This window comes from Drosophila santomea, chromosome 2L, assembly GCF_016746245.2.
Source record: "Drosophila santomea strain STO CAGO 1482 chromosome 2L, Prin_Dsan_1.1, whole genome shotgun sequence".
In the NCBI taxonomy this organism is placed as follows: Eukaryota; Metazoa; Arthropoda; class Insecta; order Diptera; family Drosophilidae; genus Drosophila; species Drosophila santomea.
This window is the reverse complement of record NC_053016.2, coordinates 10,314,333-10,328,454: the sequence shown is the minus strand read 5'-3', so window position 1 is coordinate 10,328,454 and position 14,122 is coordinate 10,314,333. Positions and strand designations below refer to the sequence as shown.

The 14,122-nt window shown below is 40.2% G+C and overlaps 1 protein-coding gene across 2 annotated transcripts; it reads right to left on the bottom strand.

Moving 5' to 3' along the window:
• Positions 1-8,816: 8,816 nt before the first annotated feature.
• On the bottom strand, positions 8,817-10,412 carry LOC120458465. 2 transcript variants are annotated; one of them, XR_005617196.1, is made up of 2 exons: positions 9,432-10,412; positions 8,817-9,379 (listed from the first exon to the last, which is right to left on the bottom strand). XR_005617196.1 is itself a non-coding variant. In XM_039646116.1 (2 exons), the coding sequence occupies exons 1-2, from the start codon at positions 9,929-9,931 to the stop codon at positions 9,356-9,358; spliced, it is 462 nt and encodes a 153-aa protein (XP_039502050.1). In that variant the 5' UTR covers positions 9,932-10,412; the 3' UTR covers positions 8,817-9,355. The 2 variants fall into 2 exon arrangements, 1 of the variants encoding a protein (XP_039502050.1); XM_039646116.1 differs by having other exon boundaries at positions 9,494-10,412.
• Between the last annotated feature and the right edge of the window lie 3,710 nt (positions 10,413-14,122).

Below are 14,122 nucleotides of genomic sequence, written 5' to 3'. Positions count from 1 at the left end.
CGGATGGATCGGACGCCCCAAAAATGGATTCGCCAAATCGTTTTTGGGTGATTTTTATATTCAAAAGCCATCGATGAGCTGCAGCTTTTGTGTCATGTACAACATGCTGAAGTCACTGCCGTTGATGATGATGATAATAATGATGATGTTATCGACGATGATCACGACGTTTACTTGTCTGACTTCTGCGCTTTAAATTTATTAAATTCATCACCACTGACAGTTGACAAAACAAATCGCCGCCTCAGAACGGCAGTGGCAAACAAATTGCTGGCCAAAAATGTGACAAAGTCTGATCTAAAATAAAATATGGCAATACGAAGACACGAATTCAGAGTGTTCGTTCGATGATGAAGTGGGTTGTTGTAGTTGGTCTACCCTATATGGGTACTGGTATTAAACGAATGTACAGAAGGTACATTTAGGTATTATAATTTCTAATAAAACTTTTTATATGGGTGCAAATGCCAATGCTTTATGTCATTGTTGCAGTGAAGCCACCTTTTCTCATTTAATCTTTTTCCTATTTCATCTTTCTCATTTAAATAACATTTCGACGAAAGGATTTTGGAAATCATTAATGAATAGAAGTGACAAGCTACTTCATTGTTTACTTTCAAGGTATTTAAAGTACTTATTTAAGGGTATTTAAATCGTCGCCCAGACTTAAAGTTAACCATTCTTCATTCTTGTTTGTGAAGCTGCTGCAGCCGTCCAATCATCGACCACACGTTTGGCATATGAAATGATTTGTGCCCATTGTTCGATTGTTGGACGTGTCGGCTCCTCGGGCTTTGTGGCTTCATTGGGTTCCTGGCCCGTTCTGAATTGATTTGGCTCTGGATGCCGGTCTCCAGTTGCCGCTTGCCGGTTGCCGGTTGCCAGTTGCCAGTTGCCTGTCGTACGCTGTCGATGGCGCGTATTGATAATTGAAATCAGGCATGAAATCGCTGCGGCCACTTGAGTTATGGCGTTTGCCCGGCGCTTTTGTTCTCGCCACACTCTCTCCGTGCACTTGGCCACCCCAAAGACATCCGACACAGTAGCCGCTGAAAATTTGCATAACAATTTGAAATTCTCGGGCAGTAACGAGAAGGATGGAGGATTCCCTAGCCCGCAGCCCCCTCCCTCCATCTGATTGATTGCTCCACACGCTCGGGCACTTTGATTGTAAGCAAATTCCCCCTTTGGCCACCAGGCTATTTAAAATTCCAACTTTTTTGGGCCTGCAATTAGCAAGAGGAATCCTTCCTCTACACCCGAACCTCCCATCCATATGTAGGCGATAAAATGCGAATTTTGAATGCCTTTGTAGGCACGTGGCTTGCTTCTTCTTTTGCTTATATTTATTCTTTACATGCTGCACCCACAACTTTATATGCCTGCAGCTAAAAATCTTGACAGGACACAAAGTGAAGGAGCAGGAGCCACAAGCCGCAGAAAGCTGAAAGGAGCAGTCAGGGCACAAAGTTGTCAAAGATTGCAAAATATGTGTAAGCTTAATTTGGTTTGAGTAAACGTTGTTTTGGCTCCAGAAATGCAGAGTCACTTAAATATAAATAAACATCGCTAATTCTAGTTTTAGCCATCGCTAATTCTAATTTTAATATACAAATCTTACTTCGATATAAGCTAAAATTAAACTTTACATTTAAAGGTGGTTGCTACAACTTCATCCTTGTAAGCCACAAAGCCCAAGGAAGGGTATCAGCAAGGGCATTTCAGGCAGCCTTGGGGCCACCAACGATGACAAGAGATGAGGACGAGGATGCCACAGAGACAGCATCTGGTAAAGACAGTTGTTAGTTGAGTTTTCTTTATGGCTGCCATGTACTCAACTTCTGCAGTTGCATTTATTAGTTCTTGCGAAAATGTTTTACGCTTCAGCGAAGCAATTAGCGTTGCTTTGGTTAAACGAAACGCGCTGGTGAGGAAAATGCGGGGAAATAGGGTAGGAAAATTGCAATAGGGTCCTAAGACATAGGACAATCATCTGTTTCTATATTAACTATGGTGTACAATTCAGTTAACGTATGCAACCAAACACGTTTTATTTAAGAAACTTTAAATTAAACTAATATTTAATGTGAACTTTTTAGTTTATAAAGACTTCAATGCCTTTTATGTGAAGAGCTTGGAAGCTTTTAGTAAAATGACTTAGCAGCATGTGTGTGGCAGGAATGAGATATTTTGAGAAAACTTCCGATCGATGACTTAGCCATGGCTTCGTGACACTTTTGACACTGTGTGTGCACTAGAAGGCATCTGGCACAGTCGCCGATAACCCGATGGAAACCCCTAGAAATCCACCATGTATGTACCAAGACCAGAGTGTTTAAAATTCTATCTACGGACCGCACAAGTGTCCGTGTTTGCATTGCCGCGCTCGTTTGTCGTCTATTTGCTTAGACATTGCGCTCGCATCGTTTGGAATCGCATCGCTTGGCCCGGCGCACATGGCGTATGCGTAACCTTGAGCTTTGTATTCCGATGATATTGCACAGGCAAGTTGCTAGTAGACCGACCGACATCGATGATGATGATGTTTCTGCTGTGGCTGCGGCTGCTGCTGCTGCTGCTGCTGCAGAATCGTCCAGCTAACGACACGCATATGACTGCAATATGCTTGAAAAATATAACAATTATGGCTTGTTAAGAATTCCCTCCCCTTCCTCTCGACCGTTCCCTCTCCATCTCTCCTTCTTTTATGGCCATGCAGTGCAATTAGTTACTTGAGTGCTGAGTACATAGTGTACTCGTAATCGATTCGAATGATTATGGACAGCCAGTTCTTCGAGGTCTCGGCGGACAGTCGATTAGGTGATAAGCTCTACACAATATAAGTTTTAAATTATAAATATATTAATTTAAAAATATATTTATTTAATAGGGAAACATTTATTTCAAATCATAATCTTTACAAATCATAACTCTTTCTTTTAAACAATTTTAAAGGAGCTTTTACAAAATCATAAAATTATTTGCCTTTCTTATGATTGTCCTTGTCATTGTTGTATTCACATACTTATCGATCTCTTTCCCCCTTCGAAATGCCAGTGCCATCGCTGCGGATGCGTAATCGAATCACCCATATTGCGCATACGCAATGCAATCCACTCGCAGCGCCAACCTTGCTACTTCTACGCTAACGATCTTCCGGCTGGCATAAGTACAAAGGAAATTGGCGATAGCGAAAACAACTTCGGCAGCATCAATAACAAATAACTACAACCGGTCAGCTGCATTAATGCCAAGAATTTCTAATAGGAAATGCCGAACGAACAGCAAAATACTGAAATTGCTCCAGCAACTCGACAAAAGCAGCCAGCCATTAAAAAAAGGCGCGACATTGCGGGGTTGGGGGCTTAAAAAAAAAAAAGTTTTGCTTACGTGACCACAGCAGCAGCAGAAGATTTACACGTCTGACCTTGGGGGCGAAAATCTTGCTGCAATCTTCAATAATAAAATTAAATATAATTGCCGCAGGGAGACGATAGAATAGAGAGCTGCTTCCAGCACCAGTACCAGCACCAGTACCAAATGCAACAACTACAATGGCAAATGCAAAAGCAAACTGCCAATCAAATTGTCAGTCAAGTGGAAAAGAGCAAAAACTGCAACACGAGCGGGCCAGCGAAGAAATTTCCACAAGGCGAAACTTCTCGCTCTTCCCCAGAACAGAACTGAATAGAACCGAATAGAATAGCACAGAACAGAACAGAACAGAACACAACACAACACAGAAAACTAACACCCCGGCCATATATTCCATATAGTATAGATGGGATGTGTGCGAAACTTGGCAAAAACAAATAGTGCAAAGACCTTGAAACGCTGCTGGGATTGGAGGCATCCGAAACAACAACAAAATGCAAAATCACCCTGGAATAACCGGCAACAACTAAACTAAAAGCTACAAAAAAAAACCAACGAAACAACAACAACAAAATTACAAAATGCAACACGCAAACTTAGAACCGAAACGAGCGAAACAAATCGACAGGCGGATGGAACGGCAACAATGGCATCAGCCGCAGTGCTGTTAAAAATAAAGAAATAAATAAACAACAAATACTTGCAACTACATATTTCCAAAGAAAACCACTGGGAACTTTGCCTCAGCATCGGCAAATTCGAATTCGAATGACCCTTTTAGGCTTTGATTATCAAAAGATATTTTCCTATCACAAAGCGAAGAACAGAACTTCAGAAGAAATTTAAATTACAATGCTAATTTATAACGACTATAAATTCGGTTTATGTTCGTAAAGTAAAATCATAAAAAAATTGTATGGTCATAGCATTTACTAAATTTAAAAATACGTAAATCTAGCTTTTATCGTTTCTGTTTCAACAGAAGACATTCAGAAATTGATACCTATTTTCTCGTTTATTAACTTGGCCGGCAAACATGCCAAACACCTGTCTGTCTTTCCACCCAATGGCTAATCAGACATTAAAGCCAATTGAATATTAATCACACTATTATAAGCTTGTGCTTGTTAATTATTTGTTAGGGTATTCCAAGTTGACCTCAAAAGCTATCCCAAAGATGCATTCTGCAGCGGCGGCAGCTAAGCAATTTGTAAAATGAGCGGATTGCAGATTGTGAAATCGCAGGGCGGCAGCCAGGGGATGGAAGCTGGTGAAGCAAAAGGCTTGTGGTTATGGGTTTGTACTTGGCACCAGCTCATTTCATTATCATCTTCATTAGGAGAGTGCGAGGGGTGGGGGTTCGCTGTTCGGGGTTCGGGGGTTGGAGGTTGCAGATGCAGCGAGGGCTGCGAGATAAGCTAAGGCGGATTCGGATTCTCCATTACATTTTAGATTCAGAAAAGCTCCGCGCCGTCGTCATCGTCTTATGGCGCAGTAAAGATTTATTTTCCATAGTCGCTGCTTTGCTGGCTGCCCGTACAGTGGGCACTCGGTAAGGGGAATTTAGCATAATACAGGTATATGCAAAATATTTAAGCATTTTTAAACATATTTTATAACTAAAACATCGTACCCTTTTGTAATCAACCCGTTATTTAAAGTTAAATATTTTCATAACAGCAAGCATCGTTGTCATTTGATGTCTTTATTATTTATGATCAAATAATTAAACGACATTTCATAATTAACATAAGTTCATAATTTTTCTACCCTTCTAATATTGAAGTTTCATGGCTTAAGAACTCATTGCATTCTAATACATACATATGTATAAGTTGCTTAAAGAAAACTTAAAAAGCGCTTGAATCCCAAGAGAAGTTACAAAAACCTGGCGCAGCATGTGTGATGCTTATTAGCCACCACTGTGTTTCTGTTTCAGTTTAGCAATAACTTTTTGCTGCTGTTGTTGTGCGGAAATTTCGCAGTGCTTTTTTATATTTTTTGTTGCTCAGCAACGCCCATTTGACCGCAGTGCAAGAGTGCGAACGAGATGGCGAGAAGCTGGACGGCAACTAAATCATGTGACTTTTTCCTCCGCCTTTACAGACACGCTTTTTTGTCGTCCCCCAAATGGACTTCTAAAGTGGATTTTTTTTATGCGAGAATTTCGGTTATTAAGCAAAGTTCAGAACAATGCAGTTTTGCTGATTTGTTGCTGCCGCCACGATGAGTTAAAGTCGCATTTTTATGGGAAAGGGGGATTTTTTGGACCGGCTCCCTGGGGTTAAGGGTTGGTGGGGACAAGGGTTGCGGCTCTGGTATTGTGGCTCGTCTAATGGAAATTGAGCTGGGAATTACCTTAACCTGAGAGGAACCGATCTATTGAAAGATTCAACTTATTAGCTATGAATTCTGGGAATTCAGCTAAAACGAGCTCTACTCTAAATGGGCTGATTATTTTGTTGCTGTTAGGGGTAGGAATTGCTAGGGATTTGCATTGTTTACGAAGTGCTTTATTTATTGTTGCAAGAGTTTTCATTACTTATAGTTAATTTGGTGTTTGGTGATTTTCCGGAATAAATTTTGATTATAAATGCCCGTCAGTCTACATTTCCAATTTAACTACATTTTTTAGTATTTATATAGAAAATAATGCTGTTAAAGCTTAATTAAAGCGCTTTTGTCGATAAATTATTTATAAATAGGCCCTTTATATTCATGACCGAAATGCACCAAATAATTTCTATTAAATTACTCGAAATGCCATAAATCGATGATTTTCATATTTAATTGCTCGCAGAATTCGGGCATGGAAATTGGTTTATTAACTCACAATTTCCAACTAATACATAGGTTATGGCATGCCCATTTAAACCCAATTTTGTCCTAATGATGTCTAATTAATTGCACAAATAGCTACGATTCAGTAGGGTTCCTTCATCCAAACCATGTCCCTTCCAGCTTTCCAACTCTGGTTGATTGTTAGACAAGAATATTGATGAGAGCACAAGGACAGCGTCTGGTTTCCATGGAGCAGGAAGACTTGACTGATGGAACCATAATCGTTGCCATTAGCTACCCCTCACTGGATTGAGCTTATTGAATGAAATACAAAACTATGAGAGTTCTCGACTGGACGGACTGACTGACTGACTGACTGACTGGCCTTGGGCACAAGATTGGCCAAGTTTATGCTAAAAGCAGAATATGCAATAAAAACCAAGGCAGAAATCAAGTTGACAAAAAGGTCGGAGCTAGCGACGGTCTCTTTAGCTTATTATGAATGCATATTTCAGGCTTAATCCCAAAGTGGCAAAACGAGAATGTTGCAGGACGGAATCGGATTGGATGGAACTGCTTTTGGGCAGCCGGCATCCAATGTGGCAACATTCACATCAACTATATGAGTATCTTGTATCTTGTATCTCGGATCGCTCTGGTTTCGCTTCGCTTCGCTTCTTGTTCCCTGGCTTTTTGGCCCGGTCAACTGGTTTGAGGGTAGCTTCTTCTTTTAATCGAGTTCATCATTGTTCATTATTGTCGCCACGGCTCTTGCAAGTGTTTAATTTTATGCCGCCTGCTGCAGCGACTGCTGCTGCTGCTGCTGCTGCTGCTACTACTGCTGTTTCTGCCTCGAAGGTCAACAAGTGCCAAGGAGGAATTGGCCTGGCCAAAAACTGGAACTTTTTCGATTTCATATGCCTACGCCTTCGATGGAAATTTTAATAAGCAACCGAAGGTCAGCAACAGGAGATTTTTACCCTGCGGTTTGGCCAGCAATTTTGCCTTTCATTTTCTGGCTTCTCCTGCTCGAGACGCGGAGCCACATCAAAAAACCGAGAAACTTCCACAAGGAATTCTAATCAGAAAAGTTTTCTCGGTCCGTGCAGCTGGGCCTGGGAAAATCATTTGGTCGAGAGCTAACAATTTCCGCAAGGTTACCTCGTCGAAAGCCTCAATTTGTTACAACCAACAGCCGCACACGATGACAATTGCATGTCACATTCAGTTTCCATCTATTCCCTCCGCAAATGCACGCGAGGAGCACCTGAGTGGGCCACCTGAGATACCGATCAACTTTCGGGGGTGGACAGGTGGGCGTGGCACGCCCCGAGTTGACACACAAATTAGTGGCTTCCCAGCGGGCTGGCACTTCAAGTTCAAGACGGAAAAAAACACCAGGTAATTTGCATCTGTTAGCCAGAGATGAGGGACAGCGAAAAAAGTGAGAAGACATGAAGAGAAATTACAGGGGCAAAAGTCGATAGTAAAACACTCTTTCAACATTTTTCATAGCATCAACTTGAGCGATGTAGTCAGTTTATAAATTGTAGTAAAGTTATAATAATAAATATACTCCATCAAAGTCTGTAGCTTGAGTAATCTTAAATTAGGGATTAAATCTGACAAATTAAACAACTTATGTTTTCCAGCCGAATTATTATGGAATTATATTTTTGAAGTATCGCTCTCAATTTGAATACCCCTTCCCTGCGTGAGGATGTGAAAAGATCTCCGAGTGCAATTGCAAATTCAAGTGCATACACAAATTACCAATGCAAACAGACAATAGCTAACTGCAAACAGCATTGGAGGCTCTCGACTAGGCATATTGAGTCACCAAGCATGATGGCCATCATGGCCCGCGGATACATTTGTATCTGGAGTGTGTGCGACTACAGATAGACCAGATAGAGATAGAGATACAGATACAAATGCCCAAACACATGCAGATACGTATCTCGTTGCTGGCCGCGCTCGAATTACAAAAAAAATCGTGCAAATTGTATTTGCTCTTTTGGGTACAAATACTCAATCATTCGGCCGGGTTTAGTGTGTCATTTTCCAGATACAGATACGGATACAGATACAGATACAGATACATTTACATATACTTACACTAACAGAACGTGTTTAACCATGATGGACAAGGGCAAGGGATTTTTCACACTCTGCCGTTTGCATAATTGATTCGAACAGATCCGATTGGAGGTCGTTTGATTTGCTGTTTTTGCGGCCGTTGCTGGTATCTCTCAAGAACTTTAATGAGATGTCAGGTGGATCGATTGGGTTAATGCTGGGGTAAACAAAATTGCCATGAAATCGGTCTAATTAGCTGAAATCAAACGTTGAAATTGGTCGCGTTTTCAGTGTAAATTGTATGCTGGTATGTTGAACTTAATGGGAACGACGGAAAGCTCGCTAAAAATTATTTTTAGTTGCTAGTACCCAAAATAGGTCATAAACATAAATTCAGCTTACTTAAATTATGCCTGTATTAAGTCTTAAATTAGTTCATTTTTCTGCAAACACACAACATTTTTTATTGTAACATATAAATTAATGTTTTATCTTTTCTATTTAATTGAATACTTCACCGACTATTTTCTCGATTATCTGATCAAAGAAAACCAAGCATTCATGCCTATTAATATCTTGCATTTTTGCTCAAGAGCCAAGCAAATGGCCAACACAGGCGAATTTAAATGAATTGATGCAAATGCAAATGCAAATGCAGAGAACAAACAAATGATTGACATAAATTACAGAAAATGGCTGCCACGGCTAGCCATGAAGATCATTTAACGTTGGCTTCTGCAAAATCTTTCTTTGTATTTGCTGCAATTGAAATCATAAATTCTAGCAGCTTAATGACCAGAGTCAAAGTGGAGTCAAGCCAAGTGGAAAATTGACTAAGAGGGGTAAGAGTCGAGGCTTTGTTTGCTTTGTTCGGTTAGGTTAGGTTCGGTTCGGTTTGGTTTTGTAATTATATTTTGAACTTTGCCGCCAAGCTGCAAAACGTGCCTAATTGATATTCTTAATGGCCATACACACAGACAGTCGGAGACTCGCGACGGCGACTGAGCAATTCACACTTCATTTGAAAATTTGCATACATAAATGCCAATACAGATTGCATGTGATGGGGCAGAGCTCGGCCAAAGATTCCAGATTAACCAAGTTTAAATCGATGGTAGCTTCAAGCTTTAAATTGCATTTTACACTGTAAGAATGTTAGGATAAAAGACAATGGATACGAATGGAAAATTAAATACCTTAGAGAAAATTTAGCTTAGGAATACTCAGCTTTCTATAAACAAACACATGGATAACTTACTCCACATTGGTAGCACATGAACAGTTCACGATAAATTGACCAAGTAATCATACTTAAATTTTTTTTGAGTGCATCTGGGCCGAGTTGGCCAACTCTCACGTTCCCAATATCGTGTCCAATGCTAGGGCTTCGCCAGTGCACTGGTCCGTTAAATGGGTCGAAGACAAAGCTGCGGTTGTTGCTGTTGTTTTTGTTGTTTTTGTTGTTGGTGGTGGCGGTGGTGCTGCTGGTGGTGGTAATGGTGGTGGTGGTGGTAAACGCCCCGCAGAAGAAGACCAAACAAACCGAAGAGCAGAAGCTGGCCAACACGTTGACAATGACAACAATTGTAAGCGACAGAGCAAACATCCATTCAAGCAGCCCAACCAGCAAGCAACAGCCATCCATCCATCCGTCCATCCGACCATCCATCCATCCATCCATCTGGCCATCAGACATTGCCGCAATTTTAAATGACCAAATTCGTCTTGTGGTTTGTACTTGAGAGACCCAAAACTGGTAAACGAAATGCTATATCAAATCGGCCAAGAAATAAAAAAAAGAGAGAACAACTCGGACCAGCTCCAGCTGTCAAATCGACCAAACTGAAATCGAAATCGAAAACGAATCCGAGCCGAAATCTTTCTGCTTCTTGTGCGTTTTTTGGATTCTGTTTCGCAGCCGTAAAATGTTAAAATATGTTGCCATAAAATCGCCTTGCCCCAGCTCACATCAAAATGCAATAAATGAAATGTACAAATGAATTAAATGATTGAACTGTTGCTCGAAGGGAGATGCCAAAGGAAATTGAGCAAGAGATGGGGAGAAAATTTTAGTTGAAATGCGTTTACTTTTCATGTGGCTTGACTAAATGATAATTTAAACATTTATTCGTTAAGATTTCGACGAGCTTGTAATGCGTACGAATGTATAATCAATTGCCAAATCGGATAAAGTGAAACCGAACACAAAATATGGAAGATAAACGCTTTAAAGATAAATGGTTCTCAAAAACCAAAGACCATTGAAAAGGAAGATTATCTAAAGTCTCTATCATGTAATATATTACATTTCCAACTAATTCACTTTTTCCAACTAATTCACTTTTGCCTAATAAAACGATGCACCACAGGCATTTTATTTTTTAAAAGGAAAGATTTCTTTTCAAATTTCGAAGAATTGCTAAATTTTAGTTTGAATACGAGTATTACATTACAACTTGTTGTGCGTTTACAATCACTAAAAATGATGATCATGCGATCATCAATTCGCTGCCTGATCTATCTCACCAATTAGTTAAATAATCAGCACTAAAATTAGTCTCGATGTTTTTATTAAGAAATAAAGCGATTAGAAACAGCTGACAAGATGATTAGGAGGATTTATAGATTGTGTCGTTGTCCAGTGGTTCATCCGTTTACCAGTGGTCATCAAAAGGGTGTCAAAAAATTCCCAAAATCAAAGTCATAATCTGTCCAATATAAACATCTTCGTGCTCTCGTTCATCCACCACCAGTTGTCTACAACTTTGACATAATGTTCAAGGACAAATTTCCACACACAGGCATTTTGATTTACAACCTCAATTACTTAGCCTCCGTTTTGGGCAGCCCCACGAGAACTGACCACGCCATATAGCATATAGCGAATAGCAAATACCATACAGCACCAGCTCACAGATCTGAACCAAAGCGAACCGAAAAGAACTGAGTAAACCATCGCCATCTTCAACTGTTCAACTGGTGGGCCATTTATGGGCCTGGCAATGCCAAAAGACCGACAAAACATGAGAAGAATTCTTGGGCATGTATTATTTATTTATTTATTTCGTGTATCGCTTAACTGCCGAAATAAACACGATCAAGGCTAACTGCGACAACGGCGATGACAACACTGGCTGGAAAACACATTTCGGCACCAGTAATTTCAGCTTCTTTGGGCCGAAACCGCCAGAACGGCGTTCGAATGGCCAGAACAAGTGCAGATACATTCGTCGGTTCTCCACGGCGAAGGTAAGATATTGGTATTTATTTATGCAAATTTCTCGCTCGGCTGCCAAATGAAGAACATGTGGCAATGGCGCTGCTCCGCTGTTAATGATGCTGGCAAACGTTGAGTGGCAAATGCAAATTCTGGTTTTCTCGCTTTCGGTTGACAAGTCTTGCGAAGTCAATAGGTTGCGTATACGCAGCGTTGTCTCTTTTAAGGATGGAAGTATGCCAGTTTTATGGGCCACTTAATAACAAATGTTATCTGTCGCGCCATCTTTACGATTTCTCTTTACTGCAGCTAAATGTTTGGTTACTAGTGCGTCTATGTCGATGATAAACTAGCATTAAAGCGTTCTTAAATATATTGAGCCTTAAAATAATTGCTTATTATTTAAACTATTAAGTTTTACACATTTAAGTTTTACTTTCTTCCAAAGCATTCTTCTAGCATTAAAGTGTTTTTAAATATATTGAGCATTAAAATGATTGCTTATTATTAAAACTATTCAGTTTTACACCTTTTAAACTTTATGTGGTTTTAAGGAAATGTGCTTAGATGTATTTTATGAAAACATTTCTCTTGTGATTGTTTAGTTTCATTCAACACATAAAACCATTGATTTTTGGCGGCTACTTAAGGATGCCGTGCAAAATAATTGCAATTTGTCAGCGGAGCAAATACTACAGCCATTCATCGCGATGATGATGATGATTGCGATGGATTTGATGAAGGTGGCTGGCTGTGCTGTGGATGATGAGCTGCTGGCCCATGGGGCGTATACAGAATGTAGAATTGGTTTCGGCTGTGAACGATGATCTCACATGCACTCATTGCATGAAAGACCAAAGCGAGTGAATTAGCTCTCTCTTGTCGTTGCACACACACACACGAACACACACACTCATGGGTAGAGAGCAATCTCTTACAGATCCAGAGAGAGAGAGAGAAGTAGCCTTTGTCACTTGGAGCTTTACAAGCCATTACATAACGCAGTAATGAAGCGTCAATCTGCGTCGCAGGTCCAGAAGTGGAAAACAGAAAGCAGAATACAGAAAACAGAAAACAGAAAACCGAGAGAACCAACCCACACCAATACAGATGAGCAGCGTTCTGTGAACATTTCATGGTCACCCACACCACAACAGATCCCCATCCATACGCGAGTGTGTGTGTGTGCGAAGTAAATACTCGCTTTGTAGCCAAAGAGCTGAAAAAAAGGCACGAAGCCAGTCAAACATTTTTCCAGTGCAACAGTGAACCGTTTTCGCATGGTGAAAACTTATCCATGGCATTTAATGCATCCCAACGGTGGGGAATAGTAGAGACCTTTTGCCAGAAGGAGAAAGAATTTGCTGTGTAATAATGCAATTGGCTTTCAGCTTCCCTTTTTACCCCACTTCATATTGCAACCCCAGTTTCAATGGTTTGGCAGCCACTTTTTGTTCAGGTTCTGTTGCGAATTTCACTTTTTGCACTCCACTCCACTCCACTTTTTATACATTTTATACATTTTATTTTGAGCCAGCTCTAGTTTGGCAATTACATGGTGAGCTCTTTTTAAATTAAATTTTTAAAGCTGACAGCAAAGCAAACATTAATGTTGCAGGCATTAAGCGCTAGATAGTTTAGGAAACAGCTGCAATTAAAGCACACAGTTTAGTTAAATAAACGTTCCGTTTAAATTTTTCTTAGTGGGAATGTTTTTCCCAAATAATTATATCAATTAAAAAAGCTTGCCACACGATCTTACATCAACTAAATAAACGTTCCGTTTATTTAAATAAAGTTATTCTTATCTAAATATGTTATTATCTTACAGTTCTATATAGCGTTTAAAAAAAATCAAATGCAAAGAAATTTTACAGCAAACTGGATGCCTCCCAAAAATCGAATGATTTACTTTGTCATGCTTTGAAAATAAAACGCTGATGCATTTCATGTATTTCAATATTGGTAATACCAAACTCTTGCTCTTTTGGTTTCTTTGAATTGCTTTTGCAGCGACAAATGCAAACACCGTGTGCCACGGTGCGTATGAGTAATGTGAAACCTATGCTGGTAAACATTTCTTTAGAACATTTAGCTGAAAATCCAGCACAATCTGAGTCATCCACCTGGGTGGTTAGAATCTGCGCAGCTTCCAATTACCAACTGAAAAGCAAAACACTCTTGGATTAGTCACTCTGAATTTCGTTCTAGGGCTTGGCCTAGCAACGTATACGTAATATCCAGTACAGTGCAGTTCGTGAGATGCATTTGGCTTAAAATGCAACCTGCTGCTGCGCTGCTGCTGTTGCATTTGTTGCATTTTATAATTTATAATTACAAATGTTCAGCCCTTCGCTGTCCTGTCTCCCTGCCCGTCGATGCTTTGATTTATTTAGCGTTTTTATTAGTGCATCGGCGAGTTAGACCCGTTTCTGGTCGGCGGCAATTGCAACCTTGAACTTGATATTAGATACGATGGCGCGCGTGAGTGAGATTGTGAGAGAAATATTTGTCGACTTCTCACAACCGGTTTTCGCATCGATTTGACGGCCAAGGGCAATGGTATCTCTGGCACATCATTTTCTTCCCGGCCAGTCATCAAAATTTAATTTAAAGATACTTTTGCCCGTCTATATGGGCCGACTTATCTTTTCGGCTTTGCCTTTCTCC